Source organism: Pyrgilauda ruficollis, unplaced genomic scaffold, assembly GCF_017590135.1.
Source record: "Pyrgilauda ruficollis isolate IOZ18807 unplaced genomic scaffold, ASM1759013v1 scaffold100, whole genome shotgun sequence".
NCBI classification, from domain to species: Eukaryota; Metazoa; Chordata; class Aves; order Passeriformes; family Passeridae; genus Pyrgilauda; species Pyrgilauda ruficollis.
This window is the reverse complement of record NW_024508102.1, coordinates 1,377,750-1,401,245: the sequence shown is the minus strand read 5'-3', so window position 1 is coordinate 1,401,245 and position 23,496 is coordinate 1,377,750. Positions and strand designations below refer to the sequence as shown.

The window sequence follows — 23,496 nt, the reverse complement described above, 5'->3', positions numbered from 1 at the left end:
GGCTTTCACAAAGGAAAAAAAAAAAAAAGACAAAGCACCCAAGTAGAAAGAATAAAAATGTATTTTCCTTCAGGTTTTAGACTGACACAGCAAGTACAAATCCTTTAGTGTGAGCATGTCACAGCAGTTTGGAAATGAACAGACCCCAAGTGAACGAGCAGAGGTACAAGACTGAATTGTGACAGCTGCTCCTGCAGGGCTTCAACTCACAAGCTGGCTCTAGCCTTGGCTGCCAGGGTGAAAAAACCTCCCTGCAGTCAGGGCTGGCAGAGGGAAGGGAAGGAAGGATGGGCAGGGGCTCTCCACAGTCAAAGAGTGCAGACCCTGCACTGGGAAATGTTCCTTCATCAGGACTGGGTGAGCTTTCAAGACCACAGGAATTGTTTGCCCTGCCAGTGTTATCTTCACAGTCAGTTGGAACCCAGCACTGTCTGCAGTCCTCCTGTAACAGATACAGAAGGGACCCACAACTGGAAAATGCCAGATAAAAGGAAAAAAAAAAAACACAAAAGAAAAGGTTAACTCAGAATTAAAACATTTTTTGGTATGTTACCTGCCTTTTTATTATTATATGCATAGAGAACCTGATCTACCACTAAAGGAACATGCAGCATGATTTGCATAAATAAGCCAAACCAGGCTCTGAACTGGAGAAGCTCTGTTCATGTGGATTAAATGAGCTGGTTTGTGAGTGAATGATCCTGACAAACCACAGTTCCCAAACACACACACAGGAGTGACACATAACAGAGGTCTTGGCAGCTTTGGCAATGGAAATGGTCTTGGATAGCATCTGCATGGTCTCCAGCAACTTCTATCCTCTGCAAGCCACCACAAATCCAAAGGCCCCTTTGGTCCAGAGTGAGGAAGGGACTCTGAAGTCTCAATGCTGCCAAATCTTGCTTAGAGAAGAGTGGGATGCACTGAACCTGTAACAGGATGGGCAAGTCTAGAAGAAGCCATCACAGAACTATCAAATGCCACAGTCATTTAACTTTTAATTAAAATTAATCCATTTAACCCATTATATCCAAACCCCCTCTGAGAAGTTTACACAGAAACCCCATAGAATATTTCTTACTTGGGGTAACTCTAGAAACAGCTTCTAATCCAGTATCTAAGTGGAAAAGTCACTTCTCTTCCACTTCTGCTAGCTCTCTTCTTGTGCTAATGGCCCAGAAAATAAAAGGCAGTCCCATCCTGGGAAGTTATTTCTGAAGGCCTGCACCTGAAGCAAATTAAAAGAAATCTCTACACTGGAATTTCAAGTGTTGATTTTCAAAGTCCAGGGCTGCAGCATGGCTGTGATACAGGCTCTGCAACCCTTCCCTTGGGAAAAAAAGTGAATGGTCAAAAATGACAAATCAGAGCACACTGCATCAGTGAAAGCCAATCTCTCATGAATACCACCTCAAGCAAGGCAAAAAAAAGTGCCAGGAAGGGGTAAAAAACCCCCAAAACGTATGGCTCACTATAATGTAAAGAGTTGCCTGCACTAAGGCTCTCTCTGCAGGCTGAGGGTGCACCCATCTGTCTGCTGAGGGTTGTGCGTTGAGTCAGGCCCAGCTTTTGCTGATTTTGCTGCCACCTTTTAGTCACAGGTGTGGAAGTAGAAAACACCAAATCCAGAAACTATTCTGACTATCAAGGGCATGGGGGAGGAGAAAAAGTAAATGGACAGGGCACTTTGGAGGAAGAAATAAAGCATACTAAAACCTAGGTTTAAAAAGCTCTTTCAAAAGCAGCTAGAACTAAATAAACGTTTCAGACTGGAAAGCAAAGAACAGACACCTAGAGAGTGATGGAGGATTTCAAGGTCTTTGCTCTGCCAAGGATCTGGCACCACCTTGATGCCAACTGTTACTTCTCACCCCATCAGTAGCTACTGGATCAACAGTGGGAAAATTGACTCCTGAGTCAGTGAGATCTTCAAGGGAAGAGAGTTGGAATTTAGCTAAGGGAGATATCTGAGCCTGGGTGAGCTCACATCTGTCACACACGGTGCTTTACAGTGAGGAGACTGAGGAAAAAATCTCTTATTCTAGTCAATTAGTCTTTGGTGAAGCCCAATCAAGGCAAAAACACAGATGATGCCCACTGGCTGAGGAGAGTCCCCATTAAGTCACACAAACAAACTCAGCAGAACAGGTTAGATTTATCTAAAATCTTGGAAGCCTTGAAGGAAGAACTCCACACTGAAAGTGAACAAGGAGAAAAATGGATCTGGGAAAGGGCAGCTGGGTGTGTAGGCTATGCTGTAAACCAGAGTTTAACGTTGTGGCATTGCTTGGAAGCTTCTAGGAGTTAAGCCAGGGGTGCCTGAGACATTCTGCTGCTGTAGCTCGTTTCTCTGGGATCAGCTCCAGCATAGGGAGTAAGAAGTCTGTGAATGCAGCTGCCTCATCTTGGGCCCACTCGTATTTTTCCACCAACACTTCAAAAAGGCCCCAGGGCTTCAGTTTGGTGATGTGCTTCAGATCACCTGAAAAACCAAGACAAATGGTTTAAGTGTAAGATACAGGAAGAGAGCAGCTCAGTAAAATTGGCTGAACAGCTAAACATGACAGAGTGAGCTCAGGGACTGTTCTAAGGGAATACAAACTGCTGGGCCATGCTGAAGGGAGAAGTCCATTATATCAAACCCCTTTTTCTATCTGCTTTAGAGCCTGTTATAAAAATGTACTTCCTCAAAGGGCTCTTTTTTCACCTCCTGCTATTTCAGTTCCCCTATCAGCAAATATTAACTTCATTAAATCACCAATTGTGCTGCTTGACATGACAGATAAACTGTGCCACTGACTCTGGGACACAGGCAATGCATGGAGCACTGTTTGAGAAAGCAATACACTACTAATAAAGAAGGGCTTGTTTTATAACCAGAGTTATTAAACTAGGTCAAAACCTAATTTTTTGACTCAATACATTTCTGGGGTACTCAGGACTTTATGATAATGTTCTGTGCTCTGAGCCAGGCACTATTTAAGGTGCCTTACATTTAGCTGCAGTTTTACTGATAAAGCATTTCATAAAACAAAGGAAAGACTTGAAGATGCCATCTTGCCTGGCATCTATTTCTAACAGGCTTTTCCAGCAAGACATTCCTGTCTATTTGGGCAAGGGATGAGGGGATAAAGTGATATTTGCTTTGTTTCCTTTTACCTTTCTTGGTGAAAAACTCCTTGGAATATTTTCCTGCCAAAATGAGCTTGCGAGGTATTTTCCCCAGAAGTTCTATGATCAATGCAATATGATCTGCATGTGAAAAATAAAAAAAAACCAAAAAAGACAATGAGAGTCATCCACACAAAAGCTCTCTATGCTAGTTTCATGCTCTGGGATATAAGGATGAAGACATTATCCCTTAAAAATTACTTTGGAGACCCACATGAAACCAGGTTACACTAAGCAACAACAAAGATGAGGAGCAAGGGGAAAACAAACATGGGCAATTTGAGGCACAATCAGTTTGAGAGACAAGGTAGAAAATCCAGCAGCAAGAGGAATGCAAAACACCAGAACAAGAGCATGGACTTTGTTGGACAGAGTTTTACTGCAGAAGCTTGAGCACAGCTGCTGCTGATTTGGGTAAATAATCTTTTTGCAAGGAGCTTTTGCATTGATGATTTGCAAGACAAGGCTCATTTTGAAGAGGCAACCATTGGATTTCAAGTCCCACTTTAAAAAGGAAAACCTGAGACAAACAAACCTTCATCTCTTGAGTAATCTTCCCCAGAGTGAGGCTCGAACAGATAGTCCCCTGTTGCCAACTCAAAGGCCTAAACAAACAGAAATGAGCACATTAAATCACTTCAAAACACTCTAAGATGTGCTGCAGGTTGACTCTGCAAATCTCTGTGGGCCAGAAGCAAAGCAGTGGGAAAGAATAACCTGCAAAACTACAGTAAACAGCTGTAATCCTAAACACTCCATTACAGCCTAAACTGTGCAGGGACTTTGCAACACTTTCACAACTGCATTAAAAGCATCATAGGCACACCTGGGATGAATTTTGGGTGTAGGACCACCAGTTAACCACAAAGTTAAGGTATTTCACATGCTTAGCCTTTCCTCTCCAGAGTTTTGCAAAAATAAAACCATGCCCACACTATAGTTTCTGGGGTTGGTTGTTTTCAGTTTGTTTTGTTTTGCTTGGGGTTTTTTTGGGATTCTTCCCCCTCCCCAATTTTCCCATGTTTTTCAAACAGTTAATCTCTGAACATCTGTCTGTAGAGACGAAAACACGTTTTAAATGAGAAAAACATCTGCACTCATTTCAACTCACCACTCCTAAATTCTGTAACACATTCACCCTTATGTGTTCACTTTTACTCAGAACACCACCCCTGACCTTCTGTATTCTCCATTTTCTTTAAGAACTGGTGCCAAACAGTGGCATCAGGCACACTGTGTAATTCTGGCCACATGCTCTGCAGAGGAAACATGACCCTTCTGCATTTTCTTTTACATTCATCAAAATCCCAGCTTGTTTTCCAAGACAGCAAAATTGTCTGTTTTTCCAAGCTTAAATTATAAAACCCAAGCTTTGATTTGTAGAAGAGACAGAGTGGAGACACTGAAGAGGCACATGCAGTAAGTGGATTGACTGATTTTTTTCATTGCCATATTCTACATTTGCCAGCTGTTAGAGGAACAGCTTCTTCCTCATCTCAGCATTACTCAGACCAAACATTGATTCCAAACCCACAGAGGATGCTTAAAATTAGAAATAATACTGAAGGCACTTGTGAAATAGTGCTAGAACCAGCAGAAAGTCTTTTATTTTTTAATATAAAAAGACATTGTGTTCAGAATTGCCTGGTTGTCCTGCTTTTCCAGAAAGCACGATAGACAGTACAATCATATTTAAAATCTGCTGATGCTGGACAACAAAACCTTCAAAAGGAAAGCCACATGTGGAGGAAAAAAAGATAAATTTACAAACCAGCTCTGGTGTGGAAACCTGTTATTCAACAAGTCTGGAAGTTGACTGAACACTTGTAAGGGATTTTTGCCAGTCCCTCAGCAGCTCAGAGGGCAGAGCAGAGAGCAGGAGCATGCCCAGCTGCAGAACTCACCATGCAGGCTGTGCTCCAGATGTCAGCAGGGGTGTTGTACCCTGACCCTATCAGCACCTCCAGGGAGCGGTACTGCCTCGTCTGGATGTCCTCAGTGAAGTGCTTGTGCTAAGGACAAGAAATGTTTTATTAACAGCTCAAGATCGCTTAGAAGAGGAGAATCAACAGCCTGGAAGGCTAGAGTGGATCAAAGCTCATTACCATTTCGTTTTACATCCTCATTAACTATTTCCTTATATTCCTGTAAGTGCTGTTTCAATGCTGTACATGAGATACTCCTCCAAGTGAAACTATCCAGCAATTCAGAGGAAAACAAGCCACAAAACCAGAATAAAGGAAGGTTCTGCAGCATCTCCTACCCAGTCCTGGCAGACAGGCCATGGTCCTGCTACCTTAAAGCAGATAAGCAACACCAAGGTGAGAAATCACCTTGGCAGGCACTGCAAGCCTGACTGCAATTCTGAGCTGAGACTCATCTCTCCCAACAGATCTGAAGTGATTTGCCATTTTAGAAGCCAAGTAAAAAGAGCTATTTCTTCTACTTGAAATGTCAAACATTTGAAAGCAGCACAGCACAACCATCAAAGAATAAAACTTGGGATTTTTATTGTGTGAGTCTCTTTCATGTGCTTGTGAAGGCACTGGAATGGTCTGACAAGCTACAGAACCAGCTCATCAGAGCAATTGTTTGCAACTTTGTAGGCTCTCCTGGAGACTGAGAAACTCCTTCAGCAATTTCACACAGCAGATTTCTACACTGTGTGTGACACAGCTCACAGCCCTGTAAGAAGTAATCAAATGGCAGTGAGGCACCCAAAGCATGGCCTGAAATCTTGTGTTTAGAGGAACATTTCTTTCTCTGTGTCCCTGCTTCCCCTCTTTTTTCCCTGTCATAGTTTCAAACTGTCACTGCTTTCACAGCCAGGTCCTAAGGATGTGTTTTACAGATTATTTTCCATCTTGGCAAAGTGACTGAACCTGCAGCTTTAAAAAGTCAATGTGAAAAGACCAAACTTACCACCCAGCAGGCGTTTCCTAGGTCAGCTATCTTCACTTTGAGCTTATCTGCATTCTTGGGCTCAAGAGGATTAAGAAGGAAATTCCCAGCAGCTGATTTTCCTAGAGGCAATGTGTACAACAGCTGATTAAAGCTACATAGGCAGTGTCACCATCTGTCACCCAAATCCTGTCAACCTCTCCCCAGCCAGGAAGTTTTTCTGATGGATCAGAACTGCTCCCTCCCTGATGCTTGGGTATAAAAATGAGCATCACTCTGCACTATCAACAACATCATTAAGACCCAACTGGTGTCATTAAGCAGAAGGATAAATGAGCATATGCAACAGTGACTATTTCCCAGCATTTTTTTTTGCACAGCCTGTCTATATTTTAAAAAAACCCAAAAACATTGAAATAAGGGCATTGCCAGAAACAAAACAAAGCTCAAAACCCACTTAAGCCTTCCTAAATGTTTGAAGGAACAGTCCCCATGTTACAGCATATTTCTGACACACCCATCACTCAGTGCTGCAACACAATTACAACAGCTAAAGGAAATACTGGGAAAATTGAATGACACAACAGAGAATAAAAGTATTAAGTCACTAAATGACATCCAGCTGTACCTCTGAACCAAACATTTGGGAGAGTTTGAAGCTGTAAATTTGGGATAGGGCTGTGAGAAGCAAAACATGTCAGTAACCTAGCAGAGGCATCCAGCAAAGTGCAGTTCAAGTTTCAAAATCCAAATTGCTCAAAAATCTCAAATAACTCCCCTAGTGGTACTCTGGGCAAGAAAATGCTAGAATACTTTTTTTTAGTAAGTACAAATGGTAGTTTTAGCCTCCTTCTCCAAGCAGATATAGATCACCTGGCAAGGACACAAAGATGCAAAAATGGACAGTTTTACCAATTCATATTTTTAACACATACACACCTGGAATATGTTTAAATTGCTGCACACTATTTCATGTCTTATTTTCTGCTAAGCTTACAAGACACAATTTTTCCACTCTGAAGAAATTCATATTTAAATAAAAGCATTAAAGAAATTGGGTTTCTTTCCCTACACTGTATAAGCTTTGTTTTTAAATGGGAAAACATTTACCCATCTTGAGTAATGGAGAGAAGCTATCTTTGCTCCATATTAAGAGCCAAACTGTCAGAACACACAGATCATACCTATCCCTTAATTTAATAGCAAGTGACAATCTGTAGGCTTAATGAAAATCACATTAGCAGCACCTGATTCAAAAGAGGAAATGTTCCTCCACTGAAAACCAAAGGCATAGGTGTTTTTAAAAAGTAGGAATATTTATGCACTCAAAAGTCAAAACTGAGGCACAGCTACAACCAGCACCTACAAACAGCAAATAACTTGGAGTGTGATTGTCAGGTTAATTACTCCTGGCAGGAAAACTCTCCAACAGGTGGTTCTGATCACTGCAGCCTACAAAATGCACATTTCTGCTCACATAATCAAACGTTGTAACAAAATCTCCCACATCAAGGAGCCCTTTCTTACAAGCTTCCTCCTATACCTTTGTTGTCTGTCGGGCTGTTAGTCTCATTCTCATCCTCTGAAGGGATCTCTGTCCTGATGCTTTCCTGAAAATTGTTGATCCCCTGCTCGCTGAACGCCTGCTCTTGGTTGGGGGTGGGCTGGCACACCATGGAATCCTCGGGGACCAAGGGCACAAACAAGTCCAACACTGCTTCTTGGGGCCTGCTCTCTGAGTCACTGTTGTGCTGACTGTAATTACAGCTGTGCAAGTTCTCATTCTTCTGTGTGTGAGGGTCACTGCCACAGTCATTGGCGTTGTGCAGGTCGTCCTCGAGTCGCACAGAGCCCTCGTTCCCAGAGTCTGTCAGATCTGTCATCGGGATCACTCCGTTGCAGTTGATTTCTGTCCCACCTTTTTCCACGCTGCTTTCCATGAGATTAGATCCCTCCTGTCCAAGGGCTTCTGCTGCAAGAGGGGAAAATGAGAATGTAGCAGAATATCACTTAATAAATAGCTGGAAGGTGTTCAAGGGCACCCTGAGAGCAGGGAGTGCTGTAAATGTAACTGAACACAGCCATTCACTCAGATGGCACCAGGAGACTTCCCAGTCTCACCACAAGGACAGGACCCAATGCAAGCAGCTGAAATGACAACAGCCACCTCTGCTAAAGGTACACCCTCCTCACACCCATGAGGAAACACGGCCCATGCCATGCTGGCAAAGCTTTAGGTCCATACCTGGCTTTTTGCTGATACTTTCCTCTGATGGACTGACTTTTATGAGCATTTCCAGAGGGGTCTGAGCTTCTTCCACCTCCTCAGGCTGTGTCTGCCCAGGGTTTGCTTCCTTCTCCATTTCCTCTATCTCTTGCATTCGCTTCTCCAACAACTCAGCCTGTCTTTTCTGCTTCTTTTTCAACTTCTTTTTCTTATTCTTTGACATTTTGTCAGCCTACACAGAAGCAAGCAGAGAAATTGGACTTAACATTTTATACTTCAATAAATTTCAAATGCACCAAGGTTTAATTTATCTTAGAGCTGAGGAAACAGTCTGTGATGAAAATGCTGGAGACAGCTCCTCTCCCAGATAAAAAGCAGCTATTCTGGGTTTTGAACCTCTTGTCTATGGCTCTTACCAGTGCATTTTTGCCCTGACCTGAAAAACCTACATTATTGTCCAAGTGAGGGAGATCTCACACTCCACAGAACTGTCACTTTCCCAACAGACCTTGAGGTCACCACTCCTTGTTCTGGTGATAAATGAACTAATACCATTTACAAGTCCAAGACAGCATTGAACCTGATGCCTATGCCAAACACAAATCACACTTTTTCCTTCTGAGATTTCTCTCTCAATGCTGACTGGATCATGAAACAATGCAGGAGATACTAGCAGTAGATGCATACTTACAGCTGAAAGTATTACACTTACTGGTTTAGGCTGTGGTGCAGTGCTCACTGAAAGGGAAAGGAAGATCAGTAAGTCAGTATGGCTATACTCAAAAACTGCAACTGCATTCTGATGTTAAGAATTTTTCCTGTGTGATGTGATAACAACATTTTAATGACATCAGTATATGTGATTTTGAAGGCTCATTTCTCTACAAAAACACAACAATAAAAAAATTATAAAAACATCAAATGAGCAAATGCATAATTCAAGTTTCAGACAGGAGACTTGCTTGACTGATATCAAAGACTTCCTGCCACATAGCTTCATTTACTGCATGTATTATGCATCCTACCCAAATGAAAATGCAAATCAAAGCATTAAAATACCAAACTTCAGGGAGCTTCCTTAAGCTAAGATGTGCTGTGATCAGTTCAGCTCAGTGTTGGTGTTGTAAGATTATGACTGACAGAGCCTTCCAACACACACTGCAGTGGTTTTTGAAAAGTACACACAACTACAGATGGATGCTCTGAGAGGAACACAAGAGGATTTGCCCTCAGATCTTTGAGGATGTTTGCATGTCAAGGAAGGTGGTTTTGTTACAGTTTTCCAGACTTCTGCAAACTGACAACAGGTAACTCATCCTGTTGAAACTCTCATCAAATGCATTTCCAGCATCATGCAATGAAAGGTAATAAACTTTTGAAGGAAATGGGAGAATTTTGCCACATTTTTACACCAGTTCTCTATTGAGTGCATCAACATTGTGCTACATAAGACTGACTTTACCAGTGCCAGATTACAGAATTCACAGAATTCTCTAATAGCTGTTGTTAAAAGCAGGCTCCAGTGTGCATTTATCCTCCCCCTTGTTTTCTGACACACAAACTGCCTTCCCCATCATCTGAGTTACAATTTATGACTAATTTCCCAATTTACACTCAGCTTTTCAAAGGTTACTTGCATTATTGTTCTACCGTATTCAGGAAGTTTTCCTTAGTGATGATTTGGGGATATGTGGGAGGAACAGCATCAATTTTCAGGGGAAAAAAAAAAGAAAAAAAAATCACCTGCAGAGCCAGATGGTGGGGGAGCCCCAGATCTCTGCCACTCTGTTGCCTCTGCAGCCAGCCTGCGAATGTACTGGTCATTGACACACAGCAGGATGTTCTCTGGCTTTATATCTGTGTGGATGATTCTGCATTTTGTATGCAAGTAATCCAGACCCTGAAGAACCTGCAGGCAAGGAAGAAGGAAGTCAGCCATTAGACAATCTAATTGAGAGCAAAGTGAAAATGCAAAAGTGCCTAGGATGGCCAGTGAAGCTGAAAGGGTTTGTGTGGTTGAGAATGCTCCAGGTTAGAGCTGGTGTCATCAGTGGTTACAGCCCAGTTCCACAAGAACAGATTTGCATACAGATTTTAACTACCATTTTAAAATACTCTATTTACCCTCACAGCTTAACTTACCACAGGTGAAAATCTAATTTTAATACTCTACAATAAAATCACACTTTCCTCCTCCCCTGCACCTCCCATGTAGAAAGGTGTTTCTTCTTAGGCTACCACCCAGGAGGGAGAACCAGTTTCTCCTGCTCTTCCCATCATTAAGCACCGTGCTTACTGTGACAGCTTTAAAAAATACTTCACTTATGAGGAATGACTGAGGTAAGAAGAGGTTAAAAGCAAAAACCATCACAGTTTAAGTGTCAGAAAACAACTATCTGCAGCAGAAGGGGTTTGCAGTTGAGAAAAGAAGTACTAACCCAAGAATACTTTGTTGCATGAAGGAGATACCATGGATTTTTAACTTTTGTTTCCTTGGATCTGAGAAATATCAGTGAAAGATTTTTAACTGGGTCAAGAGGAAGAGTGCAGTCAGAACTGGAACTTACCTGTTTGATGATTTTTTTGACACAAGGGAGTGGAAGACCCTGATAATTTGACTTGATGATCCACTTCAGGAGATGATGCCCTAGAACTTCAAACACCATACAGATATCTGGAACTGAATCAAGGAAAAACCTGGACATCCAGACCCAAGGAACCCCGAATTCCCAGGACTGAGGATCAAAAGAAATTCAAACCAGTTGGGCACTTTATGTTAAAGAACCCTCATCCTTCTGACACAGCTGGGAAAAGCTGCCTTCCTCAACAGCATCATTCTATCCTACACAACAGTGCCATTACCTAAAATAAAATAAAATAAAATACAATACAGAGGGATGGAGCTGCACAAAGGTCCCACTGCAGCAGTAGCAGCCTCCTGCTCTGAGTGGGAGCCAGTTGCACAAATGTACATTATTATTTACTGTATGTTTTGGAACAGCCTACACATCTGCCCCAGGCAAAACTCCATGCCAGATCTCTCTGTACCAGCATTACCTGGAAAGATAATAAAATTTCCATTTCATAAGTAATCTTCAGACCAATAAAGTCACTTTCTTTGCCCTCCTTTGCCTCTTTACCAGCAAAACAAACTTTTGACAAGCCTGGATTTCCAACTCTATTTATATGATCTGCTTTTGAGCTCTAAGATCTCAACAGCTACAGTCACTCCAGTGACATATTCAGTACAGTGCCCCCATTTTAGAAGCCAAACTTCTATGAATTTATTAGGCTGCTTTTCATCTATACTGGCAGAAAGTATGCTTTTCACAAGAGTGCAAGAAATACAAGCTCAAATCAACATTTACTCAGGAAAAAAGTTAGAGAAAATGCATTATGTGTCTGCTTTTTATAATCTGCAGCTCAATTCTCTCAAGCAGCCCAGCAATTCTCACTGAAATAAAATGTAACTTATTTCCAAGTGAAAACAATGCACAAAAGTCCAACTTTGAAAATTTGAGGATCCATTATTAGCACTTGCTACAAATCACTGCCTGTGAGAAGGCTGTTCCCAGAACTACAGGCCACTGTCAAAGCAAACATCCTAACAATGCTGATAAATTACAAAGTAAGATGTTTCCATAACTAGATAACCCAGCTTATTTTCAAGTTATAGATGGCTCACTGGCTATTTTCAGCTACTGATTTTAACATCCTGTACTGAAATAACAGGTTCTCAACAGGCTGCTTGCAAAATTGAGGGGTTGAGGTAGATGGGCTCTCCTACCTCAAAGGTACCTCTGGCACAGCCACTCGGTCCTGATTCACAAATTGGTGGCAGAACATTAAAAGCACAACCAAGCAGTGCTGACACCAATTACACCAGACTGAATCATCACCCTGGATGTGGGCTCAGCAGGCAGTTTGGAGGCAGATCCTCCTACAGGTTTCCTTGGGCAGGGAAAGGGATGCCTGGGCATTGCTTGCCAAAGCAAGGCAGCTGCCCAAGAAACTCCCATCTTTTCAATTCTTTGGCTTTTATTCCACAAAAGGATACGGGAACCATTCACTCCTGAAATCTTGAAGTCATCTAATAACTGAACAACTCTCTCTTTGCTTGGATCATTTGGGTCGCTGTTGCGGACCTGCAGGGAAAGAGGTTATTGTGATGTCAGATCCACTGCACTGTTTGCTTCCTACAGCAATTCCTGATGATGTGGAAACATCAAGCATTTGACAGAGGTAAACTCCCAAAAATGGGAAAAAAAAGAGTAAAATAAAATTGAGCCAAATTCAGGCACTCACCGATTTCAGCAATTTGATTTCATCCAGTGCTGTTTCTGTGTAGTGCTCTGCACTCTTCACCACCTTCATTGCCACAAATCTCCTCCCTCTGTGCAAACATGGCAAGTAAATTGGGAACTGTTAATGCTCATACAAAGAATTTATCCTCCAGGATTATCCCAATTCTTTTGCATGCAAGAGTTTATTTCATACATCATGGAAAAATAAGGTTTAAGCACTCAAAGACTGCCTTTGAGTCTTTTTTTAACACAAGATTCGTGTTAGTCATTTCTCAAAATACGGAAAAATAGGTCAGAGACTGAACACAACTCTTCCCACAGATATGGTTTGTCCTGTTAAGTCCCTCCCACACACTTGCATGCACAATAGCAGAAGAAACTCCTGTTCTAGGATGTGGACAGCTAATGCTTTGAGTTTTTAGATAAAACTAAGAGGATGTTTTCTGCTCAGGTTTGTGCATGCCTGGCAGGAACACCAGTTGGAACAGGAGCACTTACTGGATGTCCCAAGCCAGCCACACGGTGGAGAAGTGACCCCATCCAAGCTTCCGAATCACGTGGTAACGTCCATTGAAGAGATCTCCTATTTTCACAAGGTGGTAACCCCCTGGAGAAACACAAGAACCAGAGAACAGGTGAGGGGAACAAGCATCACAATCACTGCAGCACCACAAAATATTTCCCCAGTGAAAACACCTGCAGTCTGCTAGGCTGACTACTTTTGGCAAACACAGGCTGTGATGGTAACAGAATCTTCCAGCTAAATGTCAGCATTGCTTTTGTATGCTCTGAGCCTAGAACATGAAAGAGGTAACCAAGATCTGGAATTAGAACTTGGAACTGCAACCAAGATCCAAACAGTTCTCCTTGCAATTTTCCTGACTGGAAAGCACTCTGCCCCAGAATAAAGGAAAATCTCCTCTGCACCCTTCACATCTCCTGACTATACAGGAGGATTCCATCACAGAAGCAAAACCATGAAAAGTCAAAGACAGAACTGGCAGAAAACAGAACAAAGAGAATAAATTGTGATTTGGTGTTTTCATTTGCTCTGCATTTCATTTCTGCTCAGAAAAACAAGGGAAGGCTATTTGCAGAAACAAATTTTTCTGAAGAACAGATATCAGGATAACAACCTGATCTTCAAAAGAAAACTGAAAAATATGAAAAGGATTTGAAAATGTCCCTTTTACAATAAATTTTTTTAAAAATAATTACACGCCTACTTGCTTTTATCAATATTAAAAGCCCTCTGGCACAGAGGAGAAGTTAACAGCTTTAAACTTACGCATTAAAAACAGTTCTGCAACTCAAATCCTGACTGATAACAGAAGGAAACTTGGAGACAACCTTCTCCATTTCATGTTGGCTTGAAAAATGTTATTATCATGATGCAGTTTCAAAGTACTCTTAATGTAAGAGGGAATCTATTTTCATTCTCTGCAGGAAATGGTAAATTGAGGGGATTCCTTGATTGCATTGAAAATCATGCATCTTAAACAGGCTCACCTTTACAGTAATCATTTGGATCCTCTTGCTCATCATCATCTGATCCCAGGATTTCCTCCTCTTGCTCTGGAAGATCACTCTCGGATTGAGCAGCAGGGCCCCGGTGCTGGGTGTCAGGTCTGAAAGAGATCACACTGCATGTCACACAGAACACAGATCACACTGCATTTCTGACAACAGATCACACTGCATGTCTCACAGACAGAGATCACACTGCATGTCACACACACAGATCACACTGCATGTCTCACACACAGATCACACTGCATGTCACACACACAGATCACACTGCATGTCTCACACACAGATCACACTGCATGTCACACACAGAACACACACGGCATGTCACACAGAACACAGATCACACTGCATGTCTCACACACAGATCACACTGCATGTCTCACACACAGATCACACTGCATGTCACACAGAACACAGATCACACTGCATGTCACACACAGAGATCACACTGCATGTCTCACACACAGAGATCACACTGCATGTCTCACACACAGAGATCACACTGCATGTCTCACACACAGATCACACTGCATGTCTCACACAGAACACAAAGCAGTGCTTTTATTCCTAAGCTAAAAGTAGCCAGAAATAATTTTTTGCATACTATTGAGAAATGCACCTTAATGCCCTAGATCCACTTTCATAGTGGAACCAAGTAAAGTCCAAACAAGAGATTTAAAAGCTTACTGATCCCACCAAAATGTTAGCCTCTGAACCCCTTCTCTGCCTTTCTCTAAAGTAGATATTTTGGTATCCTAGGTAAAACTTGAAAATTTAATTTTATTTTAAAGACCAACATCAGTTAGTGTTTACTCTCTTTTGGGAAAAAAAAAAGTTAACCAGTGTTTTAGAGCTTGTGGCCCTTTGTTCCTTTCATATTCAAGGTCAAATGAATATTTAACAGTCCTTCTGCTTCTAATACTTTAGAACACTAGAGCCCCTAATCTTGACATTTATTTCTCCTGTTCTAAAGGGACAGGCTGCATTTTTAGTTCACCTCTTCACTCGAGATCCAAAGTTTATTACAGTTGTCTGAACTATGGAGAGTGGGAGGACACAGAGCAGATGTTCAGTAAACCCTCCTGAGAGCTTGTGATTGCAGAGGGATTGGAATCAGGCATTGAGGTGCTGGAGGTTTTTCACTCCCACAATCATAAATAAAAGTGCTCATTTTATGTGTTTAACTTTCCATCGAATGTGCTACTCTGAGTTCTTGCTTGTGAAGGCCATGTCAGCAAAGGCCCCTCCATGCTCTCACACACCCAGGCTGTGCTCCCCAAATAAAACATCTCCCCTATCTCAGCTCTTTCTGATCACAGCCAAACAGCTCATGAAAGGCCAACACCAAAATCAGGTAATTTATTTACTTTACAAAGCATTACAGGGAACAATTAAATGCCTACAATGATTCAAGACACCTCTGTACAAAGCAAACATTTGTAATTAAAACAATACCTACAGACCACTTGCTTTGGCAGGATTTAAGGGCCAAGTTCTGCAAGGTATCAACATTAAACTTCCTTTCCTCAGAAGCACGAGATATTAAAAAAAGCTGGAGTTGTCCAAAGAAGTGGGCAGCAAACTTCATTAGAGCAGTGACACAAGCTCAGATAACATTCTTCACAGAGAGTTCCCAGCAGTGAATTAGCGGAAGTTTCTTGTATTGAAACTATTGTTGCAGGGAAGAAGCAGATAACAGCGGAGCCTTCCAGCACCCTCTTTCAAATTCAGCTCGTTTTGCTGCAAGAAGGAAGAACTGCCCACTCAGTGGCTATGCCAGCAATATAGGCAGGCTCTCAGATGCAGTTTTCACAGCTTAGTCCTGAGCTGGACTCTTGCACATTGTATCAGGGCCGTACTAACTCACCTTAATCCATGGGGAAAATGTAATATTTTCATTTGGAATAGTTATACAGTAGAATGAATGTTCAGCACTGACCTACTACACATGCACTCTGCTGAGATTTCACACATTAAACACATCCACACATTAAACACATTCAAACTACAGGCATCTTAAACATCATAAAAAGGGAGAAATCTTGTGTTCTAACCTGATGATGACTAAATTTGCAGTCACTTAAAATCCACGACTCAAGTTCATTTAAACAAGGAAGAACTACAAAGCTCATTTCCAGGCACAACCCACCACCAGACATTTAGTTTTAGTCTGCTGACAGTAAGTCCTGCTGATTTTTTTTAATTCAGGAACAGCTTAATGGTCTCAAACCATAAACCAAAGACTGCCAAGCTAATGAGACTTCTATTAAGAACCCTGCAGCTTGATCCAGCCCTGAGATATGTAGTATTTAGACTTTTTAGTCACTGAATTATAAGTCGGGGTAGGAAAAAGGAAACCTGCAGTAGGGGGTGCAGAGAATCTTAGAGGTCAAAAAGCTTCTTTAAAATTGCTGCATTTCTTTGGGGACATTTGAGATACAAATAAAGTCACACATAACCCCCAAATCAAGAGCAGGCAGCAAAGACAAGAAATGGCCATAGACAGAATAGCTGAAGGGGAGATTAGATGCTCAGAGAAACAAATTCTATGGACAGGGTAAAGAGAATAGAAGCTGGACAGAAAGATTTTTAAGCCAAGAGCCTCACACTGAGCATGAGTAGTAAAGTGTAATTCTCCCCAGAGATGTTTCAGGATTTTCACTTTTTTAACAGCACAGGATGTAAGGGATTAAAAAGAACTCTACAGAAAATTCCCCTGAAGTGGCAGTGATGCAGACAGACACATCACACCATTCTGCAGTCCCAGGGCTTCTCAACAACAGCAATTCCATCTCAATAACAGCAATTCCATCTCAATAACAGCAATTCCATGCATCGAGGAAGAAGTTACTGGAAGCACTGAAGCCCATTCTCCTGGAAGCTTTCTGTGCCCCTCCTAAGGGGCTGACTAATCCTGCTGCTGGCAGTCTCACACACGACACACCCTGGAGTCTGCAGCTGAGTCTTTCATGGGGATCCAAAAGCATTTCACTTCTACATTAGAGTCTATGGTACCAACTAATGGAAGAAAGCTGAATTCAGGTCACACACATCTCTACAGTGCTATTTCCCTTATGAAATCACCTCCAAAATACACCTCATTCTTTTTGCCTTCCTGTGAAAATTTGTTTGATGTTATTATACACCACCCTGTTCTTCCCCTAAACGACCATGTCAGCCAAAGATAGAGAGAGAATTAATCAGTGCAGAATAAGTATTAATACCTAAGAAAAAATTATATATAAAAGCACAAGCCTCATCTGTATGCTTTGCTCACAAAGACAGTACTCTAAAAGGCACAAAAGGCTGTTAAAGATAGCAGAAAAAATCCATGCCCAGTATTTAGAGATGACAGCTGAAACAGCTGTTGTCAAAATTGCAAAATGCAGATAAAGTATATAAAAATCCTATACTAAATGATTGTTTACACATTAAACACCAAGTGTTCTAGGGTACTTTTTTCTTTTATAGCCATCTCTGATCTACAGAAGAACACAGTGATCACCTTTTCCTCACACATTAAACACCAAGTGTTCTAGGGTACTTTTTTCTTTTATAGCCACCTCTGATCTACAGAACACTGTGATCACCTTTTCCTTTTGCTCTCTCATTGTGCTAATTAATCATCAGAATGAACTGGATCTGCAGGGTCTCTCTACAACTACAGAGCAATATTTTACTTAAGAAAAACAACGTGGAACAGAAAAGCTAAGGCAAAATGCTAAGTCTTCCACAGACTTTGTGTGAATTCACATCTAGAGAGACCCTCCCAAAAGTCCCTATTCCCAGAAGAGCTGCAAATTCTCGAGACAAAATCAGAGAGGGGAACCTACCTGCAAGAAGCACGGCCTCCCATGGATACAGATATTCCTGAAGACAGCCCAATAGTTTTCGAAAAAGCCATCAAAAGTCAGACACCACAGTGCTGGGGAAGGAGGGGGACATCAGCAGCAGGCAGAGGGGCTGGCTCTCCTCAAATGCAGCAAAGCTTTGTGCAAGAGTGAAGGAGAAGAGGGATTTGCCTCCAGCACCCAGCTGCAGCTGCCCAGCACTGCATTGCAGGTGAAGGGCCGTGCAGCAAGGCTGGGGCTTGCTCTCAGCTGATCCTCCTGCAAATTCAGTCATGTCAGGGGGGTGAGCATAAAGATTCATCCCCTCCTCTTGATGTCTACGTGTCTCTTCTTCCCTCTAATGAAATTAGAAATTCAGGCAGATACTTTGTTTCATCTTCCTGAACCAGCCGGTTTTATTTGCCTATTCAATAGCCCGGTGGATTCAAAGCTGGGATGAAGACAAGGATCATGGTAATTGTCGACAGAGAAAGCCTTTTGATAGAGGAATTCCAGCACAATCACTCAGCAGGGAAAGAGTGTTCAAAGGAAAAATAAATTTTCTGATGTAATTCCACACCTCCCCTTCCAGAGTTACAAGAAAAACTTATCCTTTATGCTTAAAATGACAAAACAAGCAGAGTGAAATCTTCTTTAGAAAGTTGGACTGAGTATTTTTCACAGCAGCGGGTACTTAACATCATCTTCCAACAATGCACAATTCCCAGTCATTTCCTGTGCCTGTTTATCCTGCTGGTTTATGTAAGTGATAGGGGAAACAAGTCACCAACAATGTGACATGGCAAGTAACAATTTAGAGATTTCTCTTCTAGGGAGGACTTTATTAGTGAAAGACACAATGATGCTGCCCCTGCACTTTTAAAGCAAGAGGGTTTAAGGAATTGTCTTCATCCACTTGTATGTCTAAAATATTTTCACCTTAAAAGCTCACAGAAGTCTGAATATGCTTTTAATAGTTTAGCATTACCAAACCTCTTCATATTAGAAAAGGAACTAAAAACATTCAAAATTTTCCACTGTAGACAAGATTTTGCTCCATGTTCACTGAAGATAGCACCCAACCCCTGCAATGCACAGCAGGGATGGTGAAGAGTTATTTGCAGGAGCTAAGATTTGAGTCACTCACTTGCTCCTTACAGAAGGTGTTAAAGCAATTTGGAAAAACACTGTGGAATTCTCTTGCCAGTTTTCAGTGGAATCACTTATCTGGTCCACACACAAAAAGGAAGGCAAAAAAGGATTAAGAAATCTCAGCCACACAACGTGGGTTCTTACAGATTTGCAGAGAAGGAAGGGTACCCTCTATAAATTACCAGACACACAGGCAAGTCTCCACACTCAACTTCATCATCAAACTCTGAATGTGTTCTCTCTGCCCCAATAACTTACATTAAAAAAAAAAACAACACACCTGAAAGGAGGTGTTTGGTTTTCCTATTCAAGAGCATTAAGAGTGACTTCAAAACTCAGTTTTGGACAGAAAAGGTTCTTCCTTGTCCCTGAAACAGCAGAAATACTATCCATGCTACCTAATTGCTTGCCTTGAATAGATCCAAAAGCAGACTCCTTCCACCCTCAAGCAAGGAAGGCAAGGTACATTTAGGCCAAATCACAATTGTCACACCCATCATCCTTAAATACATACTAACAAAAAAAGATACTCTCCTTACTCCTCTCTCTGTCTGCCTCTCCCTTGAAATTTGCAAAGATGACGCCCATCTGCAGGAAACTGAAGGGAAATGCTTTCCTAATTTTAAGTAGCCTACAACACAGTCTTTATAAGCAGTGTCACCCCTTACTGGTGAGCTCAAATTGCACCCGTGAAACACCCCAAAGCAAAACTCAGTTGAGTGATCGCAGGAGCAATGACGAAGCCAGATCCCACTGCAGGCACCAGATAAAGGCACTGCAAACACACCCCACGACTCTTCTTTCCATCCCAACCACCCAGCCAGTGGTTTGCTGGGCTCCACACACAATCCAGCAAGATCTCACTTAAGGATTCCGTGTTTTCACCCGAGAAGAAGCTCCATATGGCATGGTGAAAAGCCAGGATTTAAAATCCCTCTCCCATTCCCACATCTGTGCATGGAGACAATGTCTCTTTAAGGAAGAATGCTTGCAGGCTGCATCTCATTACTATTTCTTAGTGTGCCTGTAATTTCATGTTAAGGCACATCTAGTGAGAATGAGAGCTCACACGCAGATCTGCTGGCAAACCTCCTCATGCTCAATGAATATGGTAACTGGCTACACACAACTTGCAGCATGATTCAGGTCTGAAACGATCAAAGTGTTTTCCTGCTTGGATGCAGCCAGCCTTTCTGCTCGAGAAATTCCAATTGTTTTGGGGAGAATTAGAAATCATCGATGGTGGGGGACTTGTGAGTGCACAATCCATGTTATTTTGTGATTATTGCATCTCATTCACTGTTGTATCCCTATTTTCCTGAGTAAATACCTGGTGTTTTCTGCCAGTAGGGCAGATCCACAATACTTGCTGCCACAGAGCACCCATCCCAGAGCTACTGTCAAGAACTTAAAAGAAGACTGGAAATACTCAAACATTTAGCTTTTAAATACCACTACTCAGAGGCACCAAGACATATTTTGATTAGCAGATCTGTGGGAGCTCAGTTTGAAGACAAGTACTGGCTTTCACATAAGAAAGGTATTAAAACACAAATAACAGGCAATCAAGTTTCTTTCTTCCCATCCCCACTCCCCCACACAAGCACTTAACAAGCTGTTTGTAGAGCTGTCTGCTAGTCCAGCTATCACAAACCCAGGGATTTCTATGGAAACCAGCAAATTTCAGTTGTGTCCTGTCGTGGTTTGATAATCACTTCTGTATTTGAATGAAAAAATTACGAGGGCAATGGAAATTACAAGTATCTCACCTGCAGAATTCCAAGAAACTCTGCTCTCTTTCTACAGGAGAGTGTTAGGATAAATGCATGCTCTACCTCATTGACAGAAAATTAAACTTTTAAATAGAAATAGGATCATCCTGATCTTGCAGAAAATTAAGAATGTGGTTGACCTTCCTATAAAAACATATACTCATTTCAAAAATATATATTCATTTCCTATTAAAAAGCTTATACACAGAACCATAATTAGTATTTACAAGGTGTTTGTGTAAATCATCAGTTTAGACTGGTCTCGTCTAAACCAAGCAAACAGCAATATTAACTACTGGATGATGAAAAAATAAGTAACTTTCCAGTTTCTTTTAACCTTTCCAAATGTATTTTTTTATTCTGTTTTTAATGATATTAAGTTTATAGGTAAACTTAAAGCAGCTGTAGTTCATTTTTAAAATGAAAGATATTTTGAATTGTTTTTACTCCCTTCAGAACACTCTCTGCAATTTTATATAATAATTCAAAATAGTAAACCTTTTAAAATCCTTGTTACATGCTATTTACTGCAAATGTAAAACAAAATGTATAACAGAAAAAAATTGCATGTGTGATGTAAACTGTCATGGAACATCAGATATTAAAAGCACATTGCATGTGGTTTCAAGTATAGATTTTATGGAAAGTCATGAAACAATGCAGTTAAGCCTATTTTAGAAGATTTAACTAGAGCAGCTTTGTATTTAAATAGAACAAATGTTGTGGAACTGCACCTGAAGTTAGAGGCTGACACTGAGTTCATTTAATTGCACAGCATAAAGCACATGCAAGTTTCTTTAATTTCTGAGATACAATCTAATAAACTTATGGTACCAGAGAAAAAAGTTGAAGCATAAAGTGTAAGAATATAAACACAAATAACATGGCTCTGCACTCAAATCAAGGTTAGTGGCAAAATCAAGAGCTAAGCAGCAGTGCATTTAACCTGTCCTGAATATGTGGTTAAAAAAAGATTTATAAAAAACCCCTAACATGCCAGCTCTGAAAGTTATCATGCAGCAACCTCAAAATCTACACAGCAATTCCAGCTGCACTGTGAACTCTGTTTGCAGTCAGTATTGCTGGTCTGCAGCTAGAGAAAGAAAAAAAAAAAAGTAATACATATAGAATTAGACAATGGATTATTCATCCAGAAATTAGAGAAGGAAGAGAGCATTTCAAAAATTGTCCTAATGCTACCTTCAAGGAATACCAGGGACACGTATGGAATAGCATGGAACCATAATGCATGATTCCCAAATACTTTGGTTAAGGCTTCAAAAGCCCCATCTCAAAACCACTGACTCTTGGCTAAAGGCAACAAGAAAAAAAATATTTTAAATCCCTGTGATGTGTCTGAGGAAGTGGCTGAGAAAGCATTACTCTAGGCCTAAAGAAAAAACCCTTCAATTCCCAGCCCCAAACCCTTAGCCTTACTATCTTGGGTCCTAGGCACCTTCAAGTAAAAAACATCCTGAGTCACCAGAGATTTTACAGAAATAAGCAGCATTTTTTGGAGTATACAGAAATAAGCAGCATTTTATGGAGTATACAGAACCAGCTCTAGGATTGACATCACCTTTTTAAGAAAGGTAGGAAGGAATCTAAGAATCTAAGGCAGAAAGGAATCCATGAACAGCGCTGAACACAGCACTTAGTGCAGCCTGCCGAAAGCCATTGTTTAGTATTTACTCGAGTTCTTCTAATTTCTACATCTGCCTCCAAAAGTTCCCCACACATAAAGCCTCGTGACATTCCTGCGGTACGAAAGAAGCCACACGAGAGCATCAAAGTTAGAGAGCGAAGTAAACAACACACCACGGCATTCTTTAGGCAAGGACAAAAAGAAAAAAATCTCAGGGGGAAAGAGAGTCAGGAGTGGGGAGAGAGTGGAGAGAAGCTGGTTCCCAAAGCCGGCAGCTGCAGAAGCGCCCCGGGGACTGCAGAGAGGGGACGCTGACAACTCCGTGCGAGGCACAGCCCGCGGCCAAGGGCAGACCACCACCCGCAGCTCCGTCCCTAAGCACCACCGCAACTCCACGGCCGGCTTTCGGGGAGAAGCAGGGAAGGCACAGCCTGCCGTTCCCCTTCCAGCCCAGGGAGCCGCGACCGGGGCCGGCCAGGGGAGCCGGGCAGAGCTGGGCGGCAAAACGGCCGCCCCGGGCCACGCGCTGCGCCGGCTCCGCTGCTGCCCGCGCCCGAACCGAGCGCTCGGTTAACTCCGGTTAAAAACCTGCGCGGCCCCGGGGGCTCGCACGTTCCTCTGCCCCGAGCGCTCTCCGGGCCGCCGGGCCCGGCAGTCCTTTCCCCGCGGGGAGGGCCGGGGGAACAAAGAGGCGGCGATGCCGGCGGGAGATGCCGCCTGAAGGGAGCCGCGGCCGCACTCACTTCCTCTGGGCCTTGTCCTTCTTGGCTTTGGTCCGCTTCTTCCGGGCCTGCAGCGCCAGCACTGAGGGAGAGAAGGAGAGAGAGGCGTGAAGGGCGGCGGGCCCTGCGGGGGCCCCGCGGGGCGATGGAGGCCGCGCCGCGCTCACCTTTCCGCTCCATGGCCGCCACCGCCGGCGGCCCCGGGCGCCTGCGCTGCGCCCGCCGGGCTGGGCACGCGCGGC

At 42.3% G+C, this 23,496-nt stretch overlaps 1 protein-coding gene across 3 annotated transcripts; it reads right to left on the bottom strand.

Annotated features, from left to right (window-relative positions):
- Nucleotides 1–43: 43 nt before the first annotated feature.
- SRPK1 (SRSF protein kinase 1) lies at nt 44–23,490 on the bottom strand. Of its 3 annotated transcripts, none has more exons than XM_041467246.1 (16): nt 23,422–23,490; nt 23,276–23,336; nt 14,113–14,231; nt 13,102–13,210; nt 12,605–12,692; nt 12,357–12,444; nt 10,867–10,973; nt 10,043–10,208; nt 9,012–9,037; nt 8,318–8,531; nt 7,616–8,044; nt 6,094–6,194; nt 5,076–5,183; nt 3,707–3,776; nt 3,160–3,252; nt 44–2,482 (listed from the first exon to the last, which is right to left on the bottom strand). In XM_041467246.1, exons 1-16 carry the CDS (start codon nt 23,432–23,434, stop codon nt 2,298–2,300), a joined length of 1,977 nt encoding a protein of 658 aa, XP_041323180.1. In that variant the 5' UTR covers nt 23,435–23,490; the 3' UTR covers nt 44–2,297. The 3 variants fall into 3 exon arrangements, with proteins under 3 accessions (XP_041323180.1, XP_041323200.1, XP_041323189.1); XM_041467266.1 differs by having other exon boundaries at nt 7,616–8,041; XM_041467255.1 differs by lacking the exon at nt 23,422–23,490 and adding an exon at nt 17,967–18,242 and having other exon boundaries at nt 23,276–23,290.
- Nucleotides 23,491–23,496: the final 6 nt, after the last annotated feature.

Excerpts from the sequence above, each read along its gene's own strand:
- SRPK1 (XM_041467246.1), bottom strand. Across the intron at positions 3,777-5,075 it reads TCTGGAGCACAGCCTGCATG|GCCTTTGAGTTGGCAACAGG; the intron begins GTGAGTTCTGCA and ends CTGTTTGTTTAG. Across the intron at positions 3,253-3,706 it reads AGATTACTCAAGAGATGAAG|ATCATATTGCATTGATCATA; the intron begins GTTTGTTTGTCT and ends TTTCACATGCAG.